General features: G+C 42.0%; 1 protein-coding gene across 1 annotated transcript; it reads right to left on the reverse strand.

The window, feature by feature from the left end:
- Window positions 1–1,934: 1,934 nt before the first annotated feature.
- Window positions 1,935–22,814, reverse strand: stx12l (syntaxin 12, like). The gene is made up of 10 exons (XM_030394556.1): window positions 22,678–22,814; window positions 16,919–17,054; window positions 16,749–16,818; window positions 16,542–16,641; window positions 12,194–12,331; window positions 10,576–10,619; window positions 9,729–9,834; window positions 9,575–9,647; window positions 9,334–9,416; window positions 1,935–3,816 (listed from the first exon to the last, which is right to left on the reverse strand). Exons 2-10 carry the CDS (start codon window positions 17,016–17,018, stop codon window positions 3,724–3,726), a joined length of 807 nt encoding a protein of 268 aa, XP_030250416.1. The 5' UTR covers window positions 17,019–17,054; window positions 22,678–22,814; the 3' UTR covers window positions 1,935–3,723.
- Window positions 22,815–26,453: the final 3,639 nt, after the last annotated feature.

The following is a 26,453-nucleotide window of genomic DNA, read 5'->3' on the forward strand; positions in this document are numbered from 1 at the left end:
TTTCCTTGCTCCTACATAGTCAACTGTCAGTGGTATTATAACAAAGTGGAAGCGATTGGGAACAACAGCAACTCAGCCATGAAGTGGTAGGCCAACTTTTTATGTATTTTCTTTTATATATACTATGGTAATATATGGAAATTATTTTTTCCACTCACACTACACACAGGCGTGCACACACACAAACACATATGCAGTGTAGAGGAGAGGAGTGAAGGGGCTGCCAGACATGCTACAGTGCCCAACAAGCAGTGTTAGGGGACTGTGCCTTGCTCAAGGGAACCTCGGCAATGCCCAGGATGTGAACTATGTGACAGTCCACATCATACTTTTTTTGGACTTGAACCAGCGACCTTCATGTCCCCAAGCCAAGTCCCTACAGACTGATCTATTGCCACCCCTTTTTTTCATATATATACTACTACTTTCTGCAGAGTCAATAGCTACACTATTACACTATTGTTGCTGAATGGTTACAGTCATCAAATGAATGATAATATCGTATGAAATAATAATAATGATAATATATATATATATATATATATATATATATATATATATATATATATATATATATATATAGTGTAAATGAATACATCTTGTAAAGTTTCTTCAGGGTCTCTTAGATGTTTCAAAGACATTTCAGTGAACAATAAGCGATTTGTGAGGCTGAGAATATAAACATACTCAGAAGAACCAAAATTTTGCTCAGAGGGCAATACTTAAACTTAAAAAGTATTTGGAGAACAGCTATAAGACTTTGCAAGCTCCATGAATTAAACAGAAGTATCAACGTGATTCTTTTTTAAAGGAAATCCATGACATAACCTGGGTAAAGTTCTGGATCTTGGGTGAATTAGCATGAAATTACCCTACAGTCAGTAGCGAGTGCAGTACATATTCCTTACAGCACCTCTTGTAGCGGTGTTATGTCAGCTAATCACTTGCATGACTAGCTTGCTAATAAAATCAAGCCTGTATTGAACTTGTAGCCACTGAAGGGAACTTCAAATTGATGACATAAAAGACTTGTACAGTAATTGTCATCTGGATGTGCTCTGCTGATTGGGGTCCAACAGTAACTAGCTGTAAAGTGCTCTGCAGTGTTTCCTGAGTGGCTGTCTTGTTTTTGTACGGTCAATATTTTACATCGGTGCTGGTGCCCTCAGAGTTAAAGCGATGCTCAAACTGCAGATGATACTGAAATGGTTGAATGAGACAATTGGCATGATGAGTGTGGACAGAACAGCTGATCAGTGAATAACGAGAGTCTGGTGGGATTTAATGAGGCAAACATTGGGGTTGTCTTGGTTACATGCCTTCTTGTGGCTGTGGAGGAACACTGAATGGTCCTCAACATCACTGGAAGGTCATCAGGTCCCAGCAGCTTTGTGGCACCCCCGCTGCCATGACTCACCATGATTCTGAAGAGATCAGCCAATCACAACCATCCAACTTATTAAAGGTGGAGAGGAAATTTTGCACCGTCAATTATGAAACACTTTTCTACATGACTGTTCCTGCCCTGGTAAGATATTTTCTTCAGATTGCAGCCTTTACCTTGTTGCAAATGTGCCACCTTTTCTATCTAAAAGGGGCTAGTGACATCAGTGAGGTGAGATATCTGCACAGGGCCCAACGATACTAAAACACAACAACCCATCCAGCCACAGTCTGTTCACTGTGTCAGCTACCTGCTGCTCGTCTTCAACACTCCACTATAAACAGTTTATTTTTCTGACTTGAATATTCATCATTAATTAGTCTATTTTTAAAATATGTGGCTTAACAGTGATTTCATCATACAATCTTGTATTGTAGCACACATTTTTCTTGAATCTTGAATAACAGCAGGTGTCTATGTTAAACAGACCCAGCTGACTGTCATGCTTAGCTCACCCTCTGGTGAACAAAATGAGACAAGACACCAGCAGTACTTCATTAGGTGGTACTGTATTAAATTGAGGGTGGACAGATCCAGTGACACATTTTACTAAAGACAGACATTCTACCAGCTGCTAACAGTCTATATGTCCTTCAACACTTTCATGGGTAAGATACTCCTTATATCAGGGTACACTTCAAATAAGACAGGGTTTACAGTATTCATACAAAATTGTGCAATATTGCGTTTAATAACACACACGCATACGCACACACGCGCGTGCACACACACACACAGAATACTGAAGCATTGCCCCCCTTGAGATGACTATTTTGCCATGCATATTCATCATCCAACATTCATGAGTAAGTACCTAATAGATCCTGTCTGCACTGGGGAGCAGTGTTATGTTGTTCGCAAATGTTTCCTTCAAAAGAATAAATTATTTGGGTGATCCAACAGAACTGTATCACTTCCTGAACTCTCTGTTCATTAATCAGTTAAGCTGAGCTCCCAGTCAGTCAGCCACACACACACACAACTTCACTGTGTGGAAAAGAGGACAACTATGGGGAAGTTTAAACTGAACAGAGCATCTTAATAGTACTACAGAGTGAATGTGAGCTCCAGCCCTCCAGTCTTCCTCTCCTCGATATTTTGTTTAATAATTAGGTGTAGTGAAAATATATGTGCCCTACATACTAGTTTGGACTTCAGATTTAGTTTGCAACTGACATCTTTATCCAGCTAAGTAGCTTGTTCTTGGTGTTCTCAGTTGTGTCTCAGTTCAGTAAGTGGGACTACAGTCTGAAGGATTACTTGAACACTCTGTGCTTAACTTTTCACTGAACTGATTCTTCTGATTTGGTACAGTTAAAAGAACTGTCGTCCCCATCACAATTGTGGAGGCTACAGCTAAATTGTTGGCCAATCCAGACATTCTTCCTTTACATTTCCAGTCTGACAGTGTGCCACGAGTGTTGTAAGTAGCAGTAATCATACACATATCACAACACATATCAGTCTTGGACTTGTTGCTGTTAGTCTTTAAAAAAAGCAATAATATAAACAATGCTGATGAAGGTTCTCAGTCATCCTGGTCATGGTTATTCTAAGTGCTGTATTGTAGTCGACTGAACTTGTTTCAATTTCTTGAAGATGTTTCAGCTCTCATCCAGTTCTAAAAAAGCTGAGGGGAGTCGCAGGCTGTTAAACAATCAATCCAGTTTGACACAGATGGATTCCTTTAACCCTCTAGGAGTAAAGGAATCCATCTCTGTCAAACTGTCTTTTTTGAACAGAGGAGGTGGACTACGACGTTACTTATCACCCACCTACAATGCTGTACTGAGTTCTCTCCAAAGACAGTTTAACAACCCTTCACACCTAGGCTCAGCTAGCCTTAGCAACCCACATGAAAGCCGGTTGAGTCAACGACAAATAAGTGGCCTTAAAGACTCTATAAGGACACTCCCACACAGAAGTCTGCACCTCCCCTCCAGTTAGATAGAACTGAAGAAGCCTCTTTGATGAGAGCTGAAACATCTTCAAGAGACTGCAACAAGTCCAGATGCCTACAATGCAGCGCTTAGAATATAAACAATGTAATAAAATAATGTATTAACCCACTGTTGTTCCCATTCATTTACCCCACACATTTACATCCACATTCAGTCAAACACAGTGACTGAATACAGGTGGAGAATGTTACACTGAGGATGATTTTACTTTTTTGTATTGGAATGTCAAGTCTATACAGACACACATACAGCTCTCTGACGCACACACACAAACACACATTGGAAGTCATTTGAAGGTATCAGTGGCCTGTGCTTCTCTCATTTGATGGCCTGCCAGATGATGATGATCAGGATGATGAGCACCAGCGACAGCACCATGGCCAGCATGCACATCCTCTTACGGGACTTCCTCTGCACACAACAAAGGAGCAGATCACACTGTGTCAGTGTTTTGCATGACAGTGACAGCAGCTTCACACTGGTTATAAACAGGATATCATATTACATTGTATTTATGATAGGATACTGCACAAAACAATAAGCTTGCTGCTGTTCTATATTTTTGTTACTGTCGGTAAATTCTGAGAAAAGACCTAAACCCTCAAACAGTGTTTCAGTCAATTTCTCAATACTTTCTGATTCCTTGCCCAGGCACTCAGCTTTCAAGTGCATTGGTTTTTACAGAACACAACCCAGCTTTAAAAGGACAGCGTTTTTAAAAAATGGACTAATGAGCAATTATGATCTTAAGTATGACTTGAGCAGAAAACAATGTATAAATCTTTACATTGGTATGGAAAAGATTGTTTCTCTGAGGAAAATCTATGGAGCCAGAACAGTGACTTTAAAATTTGGCATCCCAAAAAAAAATTGGCATTGAAAACAAAACCAGTACTGAAAAAGGAAACATTGTCATTGAAACATTTGTTCAATTGTTTCGGGAACCATCACCTTATCGCGATGGAGAGGTTTGAGTGTCCCAATGAACCTGGGAGCTAGGTTGTCAGGAGCCATGTGCTCCCGGTAGGGTCTCCCAAGGCAAATTGGTCTCAGGCGAGGGGCCAGACTAAGTATGGTTCAAAATACCCCATGAGAAATAGAGGTGTGAGGCGAGAGACCCTGCCCGGAGGAAGCCCGGGGCCCACGTCCGGAGCCAGGCCCGGACGGAGGGCCCGTGAGCGAGCGCCTGGTGGCCGGGTCTGCCACGGGGCCCGGCCGGGCACAGCCCGAAAGAGCAACGTGGCACTTCTCCCTCCCCCATCCTGTGGACCCACCATCAGCAGGAGAAACCGCTGGGGTCGGGTGCGTTGCCACATGGGTGGCGGTGGTGGTGACGGGCCTCGGCAGCCCAGACCTGGGCGGCAGACGCTGACTCTGGGGACGTGGAATGTCACCTCTCTTGGGGGGAAGGAGCCGGAGCTGGTGTGGGAGGTTGAGCGTTACCGGTTGGATCTGGTGGGGCTTGCCTCCACGCACAGCATCAGCTCTGGATCCAAACTCCTGGAAAGGGGCTGGACACTATTCTTCTCCGGAGTTGCCAAAGGTGTGAGGCGCCTTGTGGGGATACAAGTCCCCGGCTGAGCGCTGCCGTGTTGGAGTTTACCCCGGTGGACGAGAGGGTCGCCTCCCTTCGCCTAAGGGTTGGGGGGAAAACTCTGACTGTTGTCTGTGCGTATGCACCGAACAGCAGTTCGGAGTATGCAGCCTTCTTGGAGGTCCTGGCTGGGGCCCTGCAAGGGGCCCCAGTGGGGGACTCCGTAGTCTTACTGGGGGACTTCAACGCGCACGTCGGCAATGACAGAGATACTTGGAGGGGCGTGATTGAGAGGAACGGCCTCCCCGATCTGAACCCGAGTGGTGTTCTATTATTAGACTTCTGTGCTACTCACAGTCTGTCTATAATGAACACCATGTTCGAACACAAGGATGCTCATAAGTGTACGTGGTACCAGAGCACCCTAGGTCGAAGGTCAATGATTGATTTTGTGATCGTATCATCTGATCTTCGACCGTGTGTTTTGGACACTCGGGTGAAGAGAGGGGCAGAGCTGTCAACTGATCACCACCTGGTGGTGAGTTGGTTTCGGTGGCAGGGGAAATCCCTGGACAGACCTGGTAAGCCCAAACGAGTAGTGCGGGTAAGCTGGGAACGTCTGGGGGAGGCCCCTGTCCGAGAAGCCTTCAACTCCCACCTCCGAAGGAGCTTCTCTAGCATCCCTGTGGAGGCTGGGGATATCGAACCTGAATGGACGATGTTCAACGCTTCCATTGTTGAAGCTGCAGCTGTGTCCTGTGGCCATAGGGTCTTAGGTGCCTCAAGGGGTGGCAACCCTCGGACACCGTGGTGGACACCGGTGGTCAGGGAAGCCGTCCGACTGAAGAAGGAGTCCTTCAGGGACATGTTGTCCCGGGGGACTCCTGAGGCAAATTTGGGGTACCGACGGGCCCGAAGGGCAGCAGCCGCAGCTGTTCCAGAGGCAAAGCAGCGGGTGTGGGAGGAGTTCGGCGAGGCCATGGAATGGCCTGTAATGGAGACAGAGCTGGAGGATGATGGGGTATCATCGCCGATTTCCCTAGGTGAAGTCACTGTGGTAGTCAAACAACTCCACAGTGGCAAAGCCCCAGGGATCGATGAGATACCACCAGAAATGCTGAAGGCTCTGGGTGTTGAGGGGCTGTCTTTGTTGACACGCCTCTTCAACATTGCGTGGGGGTCGGGGTCGGTGCCGAAGGAGTGGCAAACAGGTGTGGTGGTCCCTCTCTTTAAGAAAGGGGACCAGAGGGTGTGTGCCAATTACAGAGGTATCACACTACTCAGCCTGCCTGGGAAAGTCTACTCCAAGGTGCTGGAAAGGAGGGTCCGGCCGATTGTCGAACCTCAGATTGAAGAGGAACAATGCGGATTCCGTCCTGGTCGTGGAACAACGGACCAGCTCTTTACTCTGGCAGGGGTCTTGGAGGGGGCCTGGGAGTACAATCTCCCAGTCCACATGTGTTTTGTGGATCTGGAGAAGGCGTATGACCGGGTCCCCCGGGATGTTCTGTGGGAGGTGCTGCGGGAGTATGGGGTGAGGGGGTCCCTTCTCAGGGCCATCCAATCCCTATATTCTCAAAGCGAGAGCTGCGTGCGTATACTCGGAAGTAAGTCGGACTTGTTCCAAGTGGGTGTTGGCCTCCGCCAGGGCTGTGCCTTGTCCCCAATCCTGTTTGTGATATACATGGACAGGATTTCGAGGCGCAGTCGTGGTATGGAGGGGTTACAGGTCGATGACCTTAAGAGCGCATCACTGCTTTTTGCAGATGATGTGGTCTTGATGGCATCATCGGCTGTAGATCTACAACGCTCACTGGATCAGTTCGCAGCTGAGTGTGAAGCGGCAGGGATGAGGATCAGCACCTCTAAATCTGAGGCCATGGTTCTCAGTAGGACACCGGTGGATTGCCTACTCCAGGTGGGGAATGTGTCCTTGCCCCAAGCGAAGGAGTTCAAGTACCTCGGGGTTTTGTTCACGAGTGAGGGGATGATGGGGCGTGAGATTGACAGGAGAGTCGGAGCAGCGGGTGCGGTGTTGCATGCGCTTCACCGCACGGTTGTGACGAAAAGGGAGCTGAGTCGAAAGGCAAAGCTCTCGATCTACCGGTCAATCTTCGTCCCTACCCTCACCTATGGTCATGAGCGATGGGTCACGACCGAAAGAATGAGATCGCGGGTACAAGCGGCCGAAATGGGTTTTCTTCGCAGGGTGGCTGGGGTCTCCCTTAGAGATAGGGTAAGAAGCTCAGCCATCCGGGAGGGACTCGGAGTAGAGCCGCTGCTCCTCTGCGTGGAAAGGAGCCAGTTGAGGTGGTTTGGGCATCTGATGAGGATGCCACCAGGGCGCCTTCCTAGGGAGGTGTTCCTGGCACGTCCAACTGGGAGGAGACCTAGGGGTAGACCCAGGACCAGGTGGAGGGATTATATCTCTTCTCTGGCCTGGGAGCGCCTGGGGATTCCCCAGTCAGAGTTAGCCGATGTGGCCGGGGAAAGGGATGTATGGGGCTCGCTACTGAAGCTGCTGCCCCCGCGACCCGACTTTGGATAAGCAGTTGACAATGGATGGATGGAATGGATGGATGGACATTTGTATTGAAAACAGTATTGGCACTGAAAAAAGAAACTAATTCAAATAATTCAAATCCGAAAATCTTTTCATTTTATTTTATTGGGATTTTTTTGTATTTTTCAATGACAATCTTCAGATTCTTCTTCATGTCACTTTTTTTTCAGTGACAGATTTTTTTACAATGTCAGTTTTTTTTCAGTGTCACTGATTTTCAGTTTCAACTTTCTGTCACTGTTTTGGCGTCGAGAGGGAGGGGCCTGAGGGGAGGGGCAAGTAGAGCGTGGTTTGCGTATCATTTGAGAAGGTAATGGCAGCAGCCTGCGGGAAGGCGGGGCTGGACGGTCCAGCCACAATACACCATGTTAGGGCCCGTGTGCCGGCCGTCTCTGGGCAACACAGAGTCCAACTACCTCGCGGACTTTTCTTCAAGCTCCTGATACGTCCAAGTCTCTGTGTAGCTGGTTCTGTCCCGGAGCTCCTGAGCTCCGGTCTCTCTATGCGTATGGAGTGTGGTAGTAGTACCGGGGCGCCGAGCACGGAGCAATAGCCCCAGTTAGCACAACAGTAAAACAGCCTGTTGTGCCGAGCCGGGGATGCCAAATTTTAAAGTCCCCGTTCTGGCTCCATAAAAATCTAGACTAGACTAATTCCATCGTCACACAAAAATGAGTGTATATGCAGGTTTTTTAAACCTAACCCTAACCCTCTAAGAAAAGGCAGCAGATCATATACCTCAGTGTGAATGTTTGGGCTAAATATGAGTCCAAGCCTGTGGTGAACTTTGCATGAGCTATATGAGCAATGACAAACTTCAAAGCTGCATGTTTGGCTTTGGCTGGCATCCCACTGTTTATACCACTGAATAATACGTGTTACCTGAAATTGTTTTCAGTTGAAATTAATGACTTCTGACCTGACCTGAGTTTCCAGGTGATGCCAAAAGTGAACTCAAAATTTGGCTGACCATAACAAATTTGCTCAGCAGTGAAGCCTCCACGCATATATAAATTAAATAGAGGAGATAAATGACACATAATGCAACAGACGCCATTATGCATTTTATTTTACAGCACTTCTATACTTGGAAACGTATCTAAATATTCCATTCACTCGGCTAGTACAAACATTGTAGTCTACAAATACACCACCCTGTGGGTGCTGCCATCATTGTGTGACATCAGACAACTGCTTCTTCATGAAGTTGGGGTAGATGTTTCTTACTTTACAAGTGAGGTTACAAGTTCAGGTTGTCTGGAATGCACATATTACCATATTGCCCCTGTTTTAGCTTCCTGACATTGGCTACTCGTGTCCTTTAGAATCACTTTTAAAACACTTTGCCTTTCCTTATATTTCCAAGCTGTTCTCCTTTTGCTGCCAAACATGCTGCCTGAGGTCGTCAGACAAAACTCTGTTAGCTTCTCCAAAGTTGCAGCTAAAAACTAAATGTCACTGTGCTTTTGCTTTTACAGCCCCCAGACTGTCCTCAGACAGGGGCCCTGCCAGAAGAGATCAGGTGCTAAATCAGTGCCCCACTTTAAATCAGACACAAAACACACTTGTATGAAGCTGCTTTTAACTTCTGATTTTTATGTTTTTATTTTCTGTTTTATTCAGGTTTTCTTTATTTTTGTCTCCTTCTTTAATTCATTCTGTTAGCTTTATATAATTGTTTGTAATTGCCAATGTAATACTTGCTTCTCCTTCAATGTTTGCTATGTTGTATGTACACAGTAACACCAGACATATCCTTTAATATGCATTATATGTATATTATATTATGACTGTTTTTTTCATGTTGTGTTATATTTTATGTCTATCCTACCTGGTAATAGGCTGCTTTCTGTAGCTGGACGGCCCCTCTGTCTACATGGACCTCTGCACTCTCCACATTAGCCTCAATGCTGTCTGGAATGAGAACACATGAGGAGGTTTGAGGCGTGCATGCACGCACACGTGCACACACACACGTACGCACACACACACACGCACGCACACACACACACACACATTTCGTTATCTAAATGTGTACAACTCAATGCTGATCTAAGTTTCTTCTCACTAACCAATCATCTCTCCCTGGTCGTGGATCATCACAGCAAGGTCCTTGAAGATCTGGTTCACATCCATAATGTCGGCCTGGAGAGGACAGGAGAGGGTTAATTGCTGAAAAGAAGTATGTGTGACAGCTGCAGTGTTTCCTCTCATTCAGGGTGATACCTCCAGCTGTCTGATGTTAGTCTCTCTCTCCTTGATGATTTCCAGGTCCTCTTCTGTGATGGCTGGCTCCTCAGTCTGAGTCTGGCTCTGACCCCAATCATCTTCCCTGCACAATCAGAGAGATAACACTTTATTAGTAGTGATATACCCTCTGACTGATAGATGTCAATTTGTGATATTAAATATGTTCTAGAAATGATTAGTTATTTAATGCTAAGAAGTGTATAACTATACGGTCTCCTACACCTAAAGTTAAACATGTTTTTATCTCCCAGAAGGCCTTAGAACAACCACAACAAAAATGGGAAGGGAAAATATTGATGTCTAATAACAGATATAGAGCATGACTTGTGGCAGCATTTCATTCTGGTATTATTTTACGCTACTGGGAGTGAAAGAAAACCTGACGCACTCCGAGCAGCCGCACAAAAAAGGCAGAGCGCTCAGAAAATAGACGCTGGATGCAGCAGCTTTTCTCTGGGCAGCCGACTGCTGCTGCAGATGCTCACGCCTCATTGGGAACCATTAAAAAAATGCCATGTGGACACGGGCACTTAATTTGTGCACAAGGCTAAAAGCTGATAATACCTGCAGTGCCAATGAATTGGTTGAATTCTTAGGGAGGATGTGACATCACTTTTATTTGGATATATAGAAAATACACCATCGTAGATGTCTCACTGTAGATAGTTTATTCAAAATAGCTCTGTACTAAAAAGCATCCACCCGAAGAACAAAAGAGGAGCATATTTTGGCTATGTTGTGGCTTTTTAAACAGAATGCATAAAGAACTAAGCGTGGAATTGACTGAAGCAACAATAGTTAAAAACGCAGTGGAGAGACTTACTTTTCAAATGCAACCAGCTGTTCATTCATGTTGCCTCTGTCTCCCTGTAGAGTAAATATCAGCTCACATCACTTTTTCATCATGTATGCAAATGTATTGGTAGTTATTATATCAAGCAGGCCAGCTGACAGTCTTGCCTGGGCCCAGGACAAGATAATATTAGGTGGGCCCCCGCGCCAAAATCTCTCCTTTTCCCTTGCTCTTCCTATCCTCTGCTCTTCCTATCCTCTGCTCTGGCTGAAATTAAATGTGTGATCAGTCTCTGATCCATTCTGATCTAAATCTAAAACCTACACGAAGTATGAAAAAGTACAGAAAAATGCGGTCCCAGAATTACTTTAAAAAATAACTACATTTATTGCCATTCACAGAGCAGCTGAGTGTTTGTGTGTGTGTGTGTGTGTGTGTGTGTGTGTGTGTCAGGGTTATTATAGTTTGAACATTTTTATTTGTTTTTATTTTAATTTAGTTTTTCAGTTTAGTTTTAATTAGTTTACAAGTGATTTAAGTAGTTTTAGTTTAGTTTTTATCTAGGAATTTAATTTTAGTTAACTATAATAACCCTCCACGCGCGCACACACACACACACACAGTGTTCAAAATCAGGTCGAGCAGAACTGGATGAACTTGGACCGGGAACTGGTGACAAAGGCGTACAGACGTGTGTGATTACGTGACTTCACTGGAGACTTTTAGAAGCTAACTGGTGTTTTTCTGATTTTGTGTGACACCTGCGCTTTCACACCGAGTGTGCCCAATCTGAGGGTCGTCTGGCAGATTATGCTGTCTAAATCTTTCCAGAAATGGCGAAGTGTACGCCGATAAATTCCGACCGCGCTGTTGGCAAAATGCCACTTAGGTTCCTGATACTTAAGATAGAAGAACACACGGAGCTGACTGTGAATCTCGGTTTCCTCCAAACATAAAAAGACGATGACGGAAGCGGCAAATGGACGTACATATTTAAGACCAAATTAAATGTAATTTAAGACCTATATGCAAAATATGGACGTATTTAAGACTTTTTAAGGCCTAAAATTGAGATTGTCAAATGTAAGACTTTTTAAGACTCCGTGGAAACTCTGTCTCTCTCACCGGCAACCTGACTCCTTCCCTCCCGCATCACTCTCTCTGTCACCTGACTGCAGCTGGAGCTCTCTCCTCTCTGTCTCATCCTCTCTGACGGAGCTACCAAACTCAACTGTTTCTGTCAAAGATAACGTGTTGTGTCGGGCTTTTATACAAGCTATTGGACGTTAACATTAGAGCTGGCCTGTTGCACCACAGTGGCCAAACTATTTTTGTGTTGGGGGGGGGTTCTTGACCACTATTTCAAGGACAATTAGGAAGAAAACAAATAAGAAGCTTTTATGTAACTCAAATATTACATATTTTTTCCACAAATAGGCCTATTTAATTATTATTATTATCATTTATTTATTTATTTTTTTAATTATTCCATAATTTATTGAGGGCCCAGTTCTGGACCCCCCCATACCCTGGGCCCGGGACAGCAGACCCGTTTGTCCCCCCCTATCGGCGGGCGTGATATCAAGCACTATATGTTTATTGGTTATGAAGGTGAAACGCTTTTGTTTAATGAAAGACTGATATTTACCATGCCTCTGGATCCAGCTCTAGCTCTGACCACTAACTCTTTCTCTTTTTCTGCCGCCCTGCGCTGCACCACCTGAAAGTTGTTGAGAGCTGCAGAGAAGTCGTTCATCAGGCGCTCCTTACGCAGCTTCTGCTGCCGCTGGAGGAAAACAAAAAGCAAACAAACATTAACATTACACTTCAATTTCCTGAATTCAGGCAAGGTGCTGACGATGGTAGGTAAAAGGCTGATGCAGGGGGAATACAATATCAATAGCAGGAATATCTGCATGTGAAGATGACCTCTGGCCCCTGGTCTTCTATGGACAGAGCAGATTCACAAGGCACTAATGCACAGCAATTCATACGTTCACATTTTGAATCATGCTCATCAGTGCTGCTACTGTGTGTTGGCTGGTATTTAATCATCTAAGGACCAATACTTCATCTAAAATAGCTGCCAAAATGAACACTGAATGCTACACAGTGTTGGGGGTTAAGACTACTCCACGTAACAGTAATAAATTACTATGAGCAGTAATAAAATGCTTTCCTATTTCTGTATCAACTACATTTGTCATCAGAAAAATATCCTCCAAAAAAGAATCATATTAATGAAATGGCTGTAGAGAGGACTGTACTTTTTGGGTATAGGTATGCTGCTGTTATTTTGAGTTTAGGAACGAAGCCGAGGGAACCCTCTACAGCGAGAGACGGCACGAGTTTTCAAGTATTCATAATTTATTTGACTTTAATTCTCTGTCTGCAAGCCCATCCCTGTGTCCAGAGCTATTGATCTAATCAAAAAGGTCTTGGATAATTACTGTAATATAAGCAAGTTTAATGCATAGTGGTAACCACTGCATGTAAATGCATTAATGAGCTAGATCTGCACTCCAGAGGAGAGCCTTCATCAGATATCACCCCTAACTAGAAATGAAGTAAATGACATGCAAAAAACTCAAGTCTCTGAGCTCTGATTATGAAACAACATTACTCTTTTCATTTCTTAATGCCTTGTCATACTTTGTGGCTATTTGGGAGAAAGTAACACAAAAGTACTCAATAACACATGACTACACTGACAGTTATATTGTAAAGTAACATATTACTTTCAAAAGAAAGTAAATAGTAATAAGTAACGCATTATGTTTAGGAAGTAACTTTCTTAACACTGATGTTATTTGCGGGGCCTTATTAATACAACTTTCCACTGCAGACAACATGGATGTTCATATTAAGGGATGGTAAAACAAAAGAAAAACAGCAAAAACGAGGTCAGGTCCTATCAGACCTGAGACTGCACACAAGACCCTGCAGCAGTCTCTGGGATGTTTAACCTTTATAGCAGACATTTTGTATAATTTTAAAGGGGCCCCTGCCTCAGCCAAGGAGCTGTACCTCGACTGCAGATGGTTCAGAAGCAGCAATATGTACATTACTTTAGTTTTGTTGCCCTCTCTCTATCCGCTTACTTCACTATAAATGTCTTTTATCTTCTTTAATGTCATTTCACATGTAGTGCTGAAGCCATTTAATTGATTGATCAACTGGAAATAAATCAACAGTTCTGATCATTTTAATAATTTAAGTCAGTCCCTCCAGAAAAACGCGATTATGTGATCGCATAATTCAATGCATAATCAGGCAAAGTCCGCATATTTATGCGGGGGCCGCATTTTTTCAAATACGCCGCACTTTCACTGCATAAATTGCCGATTTCCGCGCAAAATATGCGTGGCTTGCATGATTTCATAATCCCCGCATTTTCATTGCAAAAAAGTCACATATATCTTAGCAGAAAGTTGAAAAATGTTGCGTTTACTTCACACAAGAGCAGCCATTTTCCCCTGTTGCCATGGGAACGTTATGAAGTGACGTAATTACAAGACCTGAACATCGTCAAAAAGCTGCAAACCCCGCGATGAAGCCATGATGAAGCCCGCAAATCAGTCTCATTTGCCAACAAAAAAATCATACTAGTTTCAAAAACCTTACAGTTGTAAGTAAATTAGTAATATGTAAATTTACGTTACAGTAAGAGATTGCACTTTGTGCACTGGAAGCACTTATTTCAACAGAAGATGTCTGTTTTGTACAGCTACCTCTGTAAAACAGGAAGCACACATTTTATATTTTATTTATCCATATTTACAGAAGTTGTAGCATATTCTTTTTGTAAAGCTACAGAACTTGTTTGACTCATCAATGTTTTGTAAGTTTGAGCCATGTGTTTATTAAGGTCTGATATAAAACAAGATGAGAACTTAAATATTCCCAGCACTTTCTGTGATGTAGTATGCTGCTTATCATAGGAAGTAATAAGAAATGACTTTTTACATTAAGGTAGTAGCCTAGTGAGAACAGGGTGTTGGGGGAATCACTTTTTTTTCTCTTTTTCATCAAACCGCAGTTTTTGCAAGTTCCCGCAATTTCATTGCATAAAATTGCATAAATATCCTGCATATTCCATCGCATTTTTTAAGAAAACGTGCTGCATAATCAAGGATTTTTGCCCTCAACAATGACCAAAAAAAGCGTTTTTCTGGAAGGACTGTTAAGTCCATCATCAAGCAAAAATTATTCATTCTGTTGTCTCAGCTTCTTCAGTGTAATTACTTGCTGCTTTCCTCTGTTCTATATGACTGTAAACTGATTATCTGTTGGTTAGACAAAAGAAGTAAAGTGAAGACATTACCTTGTGACAGGCATTTTCACTGTTTCCACCCATTCCAAGAACTAATTGATTTAACGTAAATTTTAGAGCTAAGGTTTGGAACTTAAAGGGATATTCCGGTGTAAGTTTAATCCATGTTCTAACACACTGTGAAACTGTGTTAGACTCCCTCTCGAGAGATAAAGTTTGCAGACCGCTAGCTAACGTAGTTTTAGCATCCTCAGAAACGACCGCACGACAACAATACATTGCAGTAAATGGATCCAAGTATAAAACCACCATCAAAAAGCCACAAATAATGCTCAGAACAGCACCAAACTTCAGCAACATTAGTAACAAGGTCCCAGCACATATTTCGAGGCATCAAACATGATATCGTTGCCGTATTTGTCGGAAAAGATAAACAAAACTCACCACCCGAGAAGCCTTCCTTGTTGTGGGGAAGCCCTGTGAGTCCATTACCGAGTGCAGTAGAGTCCCGCAGCTCAGTGATGATCATTACTGCGGGACTCTACTGCACTCGGTAATCGGCTTTTTGATGGCGGTTTATACTTGGACCCATTTACTGCAATATATTGTTGTCGTGCGGCCGTTTCTGAGGATGCTAAAACTAGGATGGATTAAACTTACACCAGAATATCCCTTTAAATACATCACTTTGTGACTGACTTTGTAACATGAATGACACTGTAGTGAGGAACTTTAAAGGCATAGAATGATGTCTAGGCATGGAGACAGTCTGGCCCACTCCCACATAATATGACTGAATACCCGAAGGGCATTTATACTTCAGATGTGATACTTCACATCCCTCCCTTCATGATCTTGTGCTGGGACATAAACCGATCAGCCACAACATTAAATCCACTGAAAGGTGAAGTCATCCTGGGTCAGTGAAAATGGAGCTCTAAGAAAACTCCTCCAAGGTGAAGATATTCAGAAACTCTGTTGTCAGTGTTTGCGTATGGACGTGCAGAAACAAAATAATTTGGGAATTGATGCCGCGGACACACATTAATCAATATTTGTAGCATCATTGGCAAATGGAGTATTGGAGTTGGTACAGTAATGGAATGGACCTTTAACCTTGGTTAAAGGTATATTAAGAAAGATACAGACAAATGTAATATGATACAATGTTTACAATATGACATCGTGCAGTGTTTGTACTGACAAAAGGGGAAGCTGTGTGCTGGGAGTTGCACCCTGACAATGCTGTTTGTGTCGATACTTACTCATCTTGTTCGAACAAGAACTATCTTTGTTTTTAAGAATGACCATTAGCCATGTGAATAATGACCTTTTGACATTTTGCCAGAAGACTGCCTTGATTCGTCTTTTTTTAACTTCATCACATTAGGTCTGAGCTGCTGATATGTATAACATGAGCACCCTCTGCTGGGGCGCCTGTGGACTTGAGGACAGTGCCCAAAGTCAGCTGGAAGTCTGCTGCATCTGGTACTGTATATCTAGAGTTTGCTACCACAAGGTTATGGCTACACACATGTTATCATTTTCATCATCTAACTCCCCTTGAGCTCTAAATCTTTGAGCTCCCTTTGAGGCGGCAACATTTCTTGAAAAACTTGAATAACCTCTGGCATATCTCAATCTGCAATTCTGCTTTGTGTCCCTTTGAGTGATTATTGTGTGTGGGATTCTCACTGACTGTATCTAGTGTCTATAGACCGACCTGTTCTGATGGGGACAGGGATGGAGGAAGTGAGCCCAGCTCCTTCAGGTGTGTATTGGTTTCTTTAGCCAGCTGATTGGTGTAGTGTTGGAGCTGTTGGCTGCAGGGGAACACAAACACTACTAAGACCTCACAAAATGTTTTATGGGTTACACACTTAAATAATGATCATATGTGAGATACAGATAGTCCCACACCAGTACTTACAGCTTCTCCTGGAGGTCCGAGGTGTCTTGTCTCATCTCCAGCTGGTACAGGAGATTTTTGATCTGACCAGCTACAGAGAAAAGGAACCACTTCAGTAAACATGTAGCTCTCAGAATGTGTGTGTGTGTGTGTGTGCGTGAGTGTGTGAGTTGGGTACAGTAAGCACTCACAGTTCTGGCTGATCTTCTGGATGTTGGAGCTGCATGTCTGGATAAGGCTGCCGAAGTCCGCCGGCTGGGACCAGCTGCTGTCTCCTCTCATATAGGACATCCTGGCTGAAGCTCAGGAACACACTCCAAACACGACCTAAACACAGTCATCATGAGGAGGAAGCAGGTAACATTTCACTTTACAGGTCTGCAAACATCAAGTAGGTTTCTTATTTGAAATCAGAATAAATATTATATTGTGACTAGTGTTGCACGTAAACCGATACTAGAAAAGTACCGCAGTACCCAGCCGTTAACAACAATACTTTTTCACGTTTTATTAGTATCGGTACTTTGTCTGTGCGCAGCTTCTCTCTGCTTCCTCACTGCCTGCAGACAGAGTGGGCGTGGTTTCACAGTGACAGACAGTCACAGAGCAGAGCCAGACAGACGTGTTGGCTCTCTTGGTCATTACAGATTTAAAGCATCGTTTACAGACAGGCTTTGTGGTGTCCGTGGGCTTGCCCTTACTGTCGGCAACGTTAGCGAAATATTTACATAGTTCGCTCCGTGCGTCTGCTTTTTCAACAGGCCTAGGACGGTCAGCAGGAGCACTCATGCCACTTTCAGCTGACAGACATGCGGACTTGTTCAAAGAGTTCAAAGAGCTGCAGGTTAGCGATAGATAACATAAATATCCCCCGGATGGAAGTCAGGCGAGGTTTTTGTTCTGACAAGCGAACTATTTCCACCATAAGAGTTGCAGGAGGCAGTCAGGGGTAAAGCTAACTGTTTAACAGTCCGATATGGTTCCACATCTCTGTATGAAAAAAACAACGTTCACACTGGTAACATGAACTTTACCATAACATGTGCTGGAGTTCACAAGTATGCTGATCAACAACACCACTTATAAATGATCTATTTTAAGTCAATCAGTACTCGTAATATAATCATAGCATGTACATTTTTGTCAATAATCTATAATATATATTGTAATTTATATTACTAGAAAATGGTGTGATTAGAGCACAGACCTCCACCAGGTCTGGGTCATTTGTGTTGTACTTTAGTGCACTAATGTAGTTTACAGGCTAATAATCCAGGGTTTGAACTTTATCAACATGAAATGCAAACTGCAAATTTCCCCTTCGTGGAACGAATAAAGTATTATCTTATTATATGAATTGCCAGACTTACAGTTAATATCATTTATGTTCATTTTTTTTTATGCTGAATAAAATTGTAGTTAATGTGCTGTTAATTTTTTTCTACTACAAGCACTGAGCTTTTAATGGAAAATCAATTTATTTGATAATCTCTGAGAGCAAACAAGACAAATGAACAAAACAAGAAGACACTTGAGTTCTTGGATACAGATACAGAAGCTATAAAGCTCAGAAGCTTTTACAAAAATATATATATAATAAAAAGAAATAAATCATTTTAAGTTCCACATTCTGTCATCTAAAATTTATGATATTACTTTTGATGATATTTAGTTTTCTGCCATGGTATCGTTTCAGTATCGGTATCGAGATACTTTAGGCAGGAATCGTACCGAAGTCATAATTTTGGTATCGTGACAACACTAATTGTGATAATAACATTCTGTTATTTTCCATGCAGTTAAGAAATGGCTGCTAACTGAGCTAACCAGGGATGAGACATTCAAATCTGGATACAGTGTTGGAGATGGAGCCCAATTCATCCCTATGTTCAGAGGTGTTTTGAAGACAAAATTGCTCCATTCCTGGCCTGTAAAATTACCCAGACCTTCCGTGTTGTGTGGCCCATAGAACGTGCAAACTAAAAAGACTTCTGCCAACTGGGGCTGCACGATATTATGGAGGACCAAACCTGACATAAGTATAAATAAATAAATAAATAAATAAATGCATAAATAAATAAATAAATAAATGCATAAATAAATAAATAAATGCATAAATAAATGAATAAATAAATAAATGCTGAAATAAATGTATAAATAAATAAATAAAAGTATAAATAAAAGAATAAATGCTTTTTATGTATTTCTACATTTCTGTTTACCTACATTTATTTATTTCTGTATTTCTGTTCACCTACATTTATTTATTTCTGTATTTCTGTATTTCTGTTCACCTACATATAATTATTTCTGTATTTCTGTGTCCATATGTAAATGAGGAGTCAGGAGGTCCTAACCTCAGTCAAGAGCATGATTGGTCAAATCGGAGAGCCAGACAAAAGCAAACGATTCCTGATCTCAAGCCTCGCTCTCTGTAACGTTGTAAACAGCTCCAGTTAGCTTAATGGCCTCGACCAGTGTGACAGGTTAACTGGCGTTCATTTTAACTTGCGAGGGTCCCAGATGTGCTGGTGGTGTGGTTTGAGAATCCTGTCTGGAGAGCCATGTCCGCTAACCAGGAAAAACATTCTGCTCATCGCTCCAAGTCATGTATATGTGTATTCGTTTTGACGTGGCTTGAACACTTCTATCCACATGGAGAAGCCGGGGCTGCGACTTGCAAACCACTGCTAGACGAGCGCTACAGAGCACAAATCGTCCAAAAGTGCATGTTGTCGGTCTCATATCTTTGTCGTGAATCTCTGTACTCTTAAACAACTCATGTGTGGAACAGTATTAAGCATTTGTTCACGCCGAGCGGCTCGAGAGTGGCGTGGACACCGCTGTTAGCAGTTAGCTGCTAGTTAGCTTTTAGCTGCTCGCTGTAGCGCTAAGAGCGTAGCGTCCAGGTTAACTGTTGACACATGTTACCACCGAGAGTGAGATACATGTCTGGGCTTTCCTATGAACCATTGTCGCTACTGGTGTTTGTATCACAGGTTGATCTGGACGTCTCACGATTTGCCACAGCTGATTGACCTCACGCTGAGCTCGGGCTGGATGTCAACGTACTCTGCAGACTGTTTGACCAGCAGGCTGTATGACAGTGTACAGTTTTCACACTGACTTAGCTTCAGCTTAATAACGATGTATGCGGCTCGGAACGATGGCTTTAAGCGACCATTTGAACAGTGCGGAATGAAAAATACCCGATGGTAACCGGTGTCACAAGGTAGCCTGGACGCTGCGCTACAGCGAGCAGCTAACAGCTAACATAAGAGCTAAAAGGGGTCTCCACTCCGCTCTCGAGCCGCTCGGCGTGAACAAATGCCTCAGCCTGTTCCACCCATGAGTTATTTGAGAGTACAGACATTCACGACAAAGATATGAGACCGACAACATGCACTTTTGGACGATTTGTGCTCTGTAGCGCTCGTCTAGAATACACATATACATGACTTAGAGCGATGAGCAGAATGTTTTTCCTGGTTAGCGGACATGGCTGAGGACCCCTCTCTCTCCAGACGGGATTCTCAAACCACACCACCAGCACACCTGGGACCCTCGCAAGTTAAAATGAACGCCAGTCAAATTCATAACTAAACCAGAGCTACATGAACAAATGTCAACAACTGTAGCTAACAGTTAGCTGAGCGGGCTTGCTGGTAGCCAGCAACATTCCTGTACAGTGTACAGGAATCAGCGCTGCTAGTAAGGCAGAAGTAGTAGACCCTCATCGAGCACACTCCTGTAACCAATCATGCTCTTGACTGAGGTTAGGACCTCCTACCTCCTCATTTACATATGGACACAGAAATACAGAAATAAATATATGTAGGTGAACAGAAATACAGAAATACAGAAATAAATAAATGTAGGTGAACAGAAATGTATAAATAAATAAAAAGCATTTATTCTTTTATTTATACTTTTATTTATTTATTTATACATTTATTTCAGCATTTATTTATTTATTCATGCATCAATTTATTTATGCATTTATTTATTTATACATTTATTTATTTATTTCAGCATTTATTTATGTATTTATTTATGTATTTATTTATGCATTTATTTATTTATTTATACTTATGTCAGGTTTGGTCCTCCATACGATATATCGTTTGAGCATCGCCATCGCAATGAACGTGTGTGCAATAGTCACATCGCAGAGCCTGCCATTTAGGACGCAAATGAACTCATCTAATTTCAAGGGTACCTGACACACACTGTGCATGCACAGCGATCCACCAATCACATTAGTTCTTTATCAGTGTGCAGAAGCAGACCAGCCCCTGCACATGGAGTAAGTTGCTGGTAACAACACTGAAAAACGAGCAACGAAGAGAAAATCGTGAAACCGAAGACTTGGTGCCAAAAAGAAAAGCAACGTCAGTTATCTGGAATTATTTCGGCTACAAGAAGGATGATATTGACGAAACACGTGTTCTGTGTCAACAGTGCCTTGCATCTGTTGCCGCAACGAGAGGTAACACAACTAATTTGTTTGACCATTTATGTCGGTACCACACAGCAGAATCCTGCACAGGTCTTATTTTGAAAACCCGCACTTACACGCCATACTTAAAACTGCATCTGACCGGTTTTCCTACAGTAGCACAATTTACATTTCGCACCCGAGCCGACCCGCTATAAATTGTTACCGACGCCCGACCCGCACCCGAAGGAAAATTAGACGGACGTATTTTTTTATAGATGAAAGTAAGTCAGCCTGGGGAATGGAAGTTCTGGGGGGCACAAGCACGCATGAATGAGCTCATATGAAATATAAATGCTTATCATTTTGAAATGCAGCATAACATAAAGTGCTAATCAGGTCATCTGATGAAAATTCCTGTATTTCTTCATATCGCAATATATATCGCAGGGTTAAAAAAAATCGCAATGTCAGTTTTCTCCAATTTCGTGCAGCCCTACTGCCAACCGAGCTGGCTAACTTCTGGTTTAGTGCCCTGCTACCTCAAACGGAGACTCAATAATTTAATCATGCAGCTTTTCTAGAATTTTCACAATTTATTGGACCAAATGGCTCAAATACGGGAAGTCATTTTGATGGGTGGTTGTTATGCTCAAAACACAATCATTCACTGTTGGAAAAGGTCTTTTTGGGACACCGTGCATCATGTGATGATGTAATTACACAGTTTGGCCACTACAGAAACTGGCTTCGAGGCCTGGCGCTCATCTTTGGGGCTAGCTAGCTAAAAGCAGCTACAGTTTGCAGCAGCTACAGGTTACTCAGTGATATGCTGCCCCCTATTGGATTAGAATGTGAACTTGTGGCAAATTCTTACATACTGCACCTTTAATGCTCTAATGCATAGTCTCAGACGCGAACATCTTCGGTTCAAATCTCAAATTTTCACAAAACTTGGTAACAACATCCATGCACGGTAGACACGCGTATGTTTCATTTCACAAACCTTCACTGACGGCCGTTATCCCTTACACATACAAAATGTTAAGTCATTGTTTTGTTTCATTATGAATCTAATGTGACGGAGTACCGTAACAACCGAAATCTGTGTCAGCCCTCCTCTCCTCCCTCCTCACTGTTTTCTGTTCAGGAGACAGATGTGTCCTCCGTGTTATCTCCCAGAAATACAATAGATAAAGACGAGCGCGAGCCTAACTGAAGTCATCACGTGATTAATCTTCTAACAGACAGTTCTGGAAGGAAGATAAAGCTGTGCTTCATACTGCACAACATCCAGCCCGTCCGTCACTGGATATGTCTTTACAAAAAGCCGCTGTGACGTCGATGTCATTTGAAGCAGACACGGGATGAAGCCTGTACACAGCGCTGATAACAGGTCGCAGTGTGTCTCATGCATCATGCCCAGCGTTTTTTCTACTGCAGCGGGTTAAACGACAACAGGTCGCAGTCGGTTGACACACATGTTAATAATGTTCACATGTAATGTCTTACTTGGCGGTGAGAAAGACGTCGACGGTGTTTGTTTCTCCAGACGCCTCGGATAAATATTTCTGTCACAATTAGCAAGCCCAGCCCGTCCGTGACGTCACACGTCCACAGCACTAATCCGACGTTGGTTTGACGCTGCGTTCACTGCCGACGGGAGATGGGGACATCACAGCTTCTCAGTGAGTAGGTTACTGCTAATCGTCACGCTGTTCTTACTGGTAGAAAAATGCTTTGTAGCAGCCTTCGACGCACATTCTAGTTCACTCTGGAATGTAAGGGTTTGTCGGGACTATCTCTCTGGTGGGCGTGGATTTGACACTTCTGGAAGGTCCCAAAAAATTAGTGATTCACATTTTCACAGAGAATCCCTCCCAGTGTGGTGTAGAAACATCTACAATCATATAATAGGCATTTAGAACAGCATACCAGTGTTAACTGAGTGTGTCTGCTCACTGTGGGCATGAGGCTTGGAATGCTGTCCCATGACTCTCAGCTCACTCTAATTATAAACCTGCAGCCATGCACATGACAGCACACTTGAGTCCATTGGTTCACTGTGCCAGTGAAAAAGACATGAACACATACTATTACACATTCATTAACAGCACAACGGCCCACAAACACTGACAGGTCCCAAAAGATTCTAATATACCAAATGGAAAGTCTCACAATGAAAGTGAGATCCTGTCCCGAGATCCTCTTGAATAACTGTTAAATCTGCTTATTCTCAGAAAACCAGGGAAACAATATTTAAACTAAATACATGATGTAAGATAGATTTTTAATTACATTCTTGTATTTTTTTTTTCAGGTTATTGTCGACTTGAACCTATTTTATTTTGTGTGTTTTATTTAAAGTTATAATATAATTTACACTTTTATTAAACAATATTAAATAGCTTTTAGATGTTATCTAAATATAGGTGCATTAGAAAGAAAAAGACCCAGTGGCACATGGAATGGACAAAAAAGATGGACGAGAAAAATATTATAATCTGATCAACATATCTCTAACATCTTATTTAGCAGAAAATTATTGCTTTAACCGGTCTGGTTTTCTGAGGATAAAAGGCCTTGAATTTGTAAGAATTTGTTTTTTTTCAGTCTCATTCCCAAACACTGACGCAACCTACAATCCCAACACATCAATATTTGACACACATATGCTCCTTTAACATGTTGTTTCTGAATCAATGTTTATACCTTTGATGCATATTGTCCACTGCAGGCCAGATTCTGACCTGTGACCCTTTGCTGCACATCATCCACCCTCTCTCCCCCGTTTCCTGTCATCTCTCTGAGCTGTTCTACCTAAACAAAGGCTCAAAGCTAAAAAATAAAAATAATAATCTTATTTTTAAAAAACTTTTTATAAAAAAAGAGTAATTTTAATGGACAGACACTGAAAAAAATGTGTACCATATAAGAGTACTTATATAATGATATATTAAATCCTACTCATGGGTATAAGTGTCAACACGTTGGTGGGTGTTGTGGCAGGTGTATCCCACATATGATGACAGCTTTTTTTGTTCTCTGTGGTCTCTAGTGTGCTTTCCCTTGGCAGAAACCCTCTTCATCCATGGTTGAGCAAAGTAGTGGCTCTTGTCCATCAATCTGTTGAGAGGGCCATGAAAGGATTGGAGCAGAGGGGAGTATATGTGGTAGAAATCAGTCAGTCCTTGTTACACTGAAGTATTTTGGATTCAATGTCTGTGATCGGGGTGTTTGCCAACTTTTTTATTTAGTTTGTGCAGATGAAATATATTTATCAGGAACTTTAACTGCTTGAAAATGTAACCACACGCTGTTCAACTATAAATTAGAGCTGAAAGCTTCATATCTAAAAGATAATTTTGTCTGAAAATCAGCTGTGATATGTTAGCCGAAATGATTGAACATTTGCCTGGAAGAAAGGTTTAAAGCAGCTGTTGAATGTATGTGAAGTAACAGGAGGGTTGCTGGTTGGCTGTGAAAAGATCAGGCACATACAATACAATCTGAATGATCAACATTATTATACACTTTTTTGGAATATGTTTCTGTACTGAGAGTGATCAGGTTGTGTGTCACAGAGGAGCTTCTGTCAGTCCATCTGCAAACCTGACCTTCACTTCTCCTGGTATCTCGCTCCTTTTTTTTCTCTGCTTACTGTGAAAAAGCTTCAGCAATGATGTATTTGTAAATGACTAGTTTGTATGTGCTTGTACTGTGTTAGTGAGTTGTTACTTTCATCAGATGGATGATCAACTGAGGGAATTTAATGACAAAATGTTTAAAACATCAAGGTTTGTTGCTGTAAGAGTTCAGAACCCATTTGCAGCAGTCGGATGTTTGCATTTTGTCCAGCAGATGGCAGCCAAAGGCTCTCTAAAACCTTGGACTTCATACTTTCCTACTCGCTTTATGACCTCGTAGATTTTAAAAGAAGCAGTAAAAAAAAAGAAAAAAGAAACAAATGTTTTTGATGACCTCAGGTGATGTAGGTAAAAGAAGAATAGAAAAATAGGAAGAAAATGAAGAAAAGGGAATGCATGTAAAAAATGAAAGAAAAATTAGAGAAAAATGCAAAAAAATACATACATTTTCTCCTACTCTTCTATATCTAGTCTGTGATACCACACTAGGACACACAGGGGTTCTTCTTCAGTGCCACCTTGCAGCAGAGGGACAGGTTCAAACAGTAAAAGATGTCATTTCCTCAAAATGGACAGAGCAACACTTTGAAGGCTCACCCAATGCTGGTAGCAAGCTGAGACATAGCAAGGAAGGATTCAAACTCTGTGGGGTTCTGTGACTTTATTCCAGTCACTTCTGGAAACAATCTGGAAGTGTTCTAAAGGTTTTAGAAAAGTGTCATAATGTGTGTCAGCACCGTTATTCATTCGATATTCAATATAAATACATTTGCAGTCTTATTCAATGGCGCTGGTGTGTGTCTGCATGCCTGACAAAGTTGCTCTCACTAGATACAACCCAGCATGAGACTCTGCTCTTGTTTTAGTGTTTAATTGTTTTAAGTGGTTTAACATTGTCATTGTTTTATTGTTTTTATATGTTTTTTATGTTTTATGTTCTATTTCTTATTTATGTACAGCACTTTTTGTAAAGTGCTTTATAAACAAAGTTGAGTTGAGTTGAGTTGAGTTGAGATACTTTCAAGGGAAAGAGATTCTTAACTTTCTTGTAAATTGTAACCACAGCCAATACACAGAGTGTCCTCAGGAGAAATGAATGCTTTCAAGGGAAAATAACTCATAATTTTCTCCATGGAAATACCGTGAAAATTAGCGTTCATTTTCCTGAGTTGACACAGGCAATGCTATGTTGCCAAAACTTTAGTTTTTAGTTGACTAGTGCAGTGCCCGTAACAAAAGTGTATTCCTATAAAAAAGTGGGAGGTTAAGTAGCTTTTTCATGGATGGCCAAATGAGGCTGTGTTTGAAGGTGGGGCGTCAGGGATATTTAGGTTTGTTGTGAAATCCGATATTCCAGGGTATAATTGATTGTTTTTGACTATTTTTGATTTTGCCATTATATTTCACCTTAAAAACTATTTACTTGGTGTCATTATTTTCAGCACAACCTCACATGTGTGACTGTACAGTTCTTTTTTTATTTTGACATACTGTATTAACACAATGGACCTAAAATCACAAAAAAAAAAACATAAAATCCGAGTAGAAAAAGTTAGATTTTTTTACTGTGAAAACCACAAATAAACATATTTACAACAAACCATTTTTTTTTTTTCTTATAATGCAAATATAAATTGTTGT

The sequence above is a fragment of the Sparus aurata genome, chromosome 17 (genome assembly GCF_900880675.1).
Source record: "Sparus aurata chromosome 17, fSpaAur1.1, whole genome shotgun sequence".
Classification (NCBI taxonomy): domain Eukaryota; kingdom Metazoa; phylum Chordata; class Actinopteri; order Spariformes; family Sparidae; genus Sparus; species Sparus aurata.

What these genes read in the sequence shown, in the direction of transcription:
- stx12l (XM_030394556.1), bottom strand. Translation starts at nt 17,018, where the DNA reads ATGTCCTATATGAGAGGAGACAGCAGCTGGTCCCAGCCGGCGGACTTC. An exon ending in CCCTGTCCCCATCAGAACAG is followed by an intron (nt 12,332 to 16,541) that starts GTCGGTCTATAG and finishes GTTTTCCTCCAG; the next exon opens with CGGCAGCAGAAGCTGCGTAA. An exon ending in CAGCTGGTTGCATTTGAAAA is followed by an intron (nt 9,835 to 10,575) that starts GTAAGTCTCTCC and finishes CTGATTGTGCAG; the next exon opens with GGAAGATGATTGGGGTCAGA.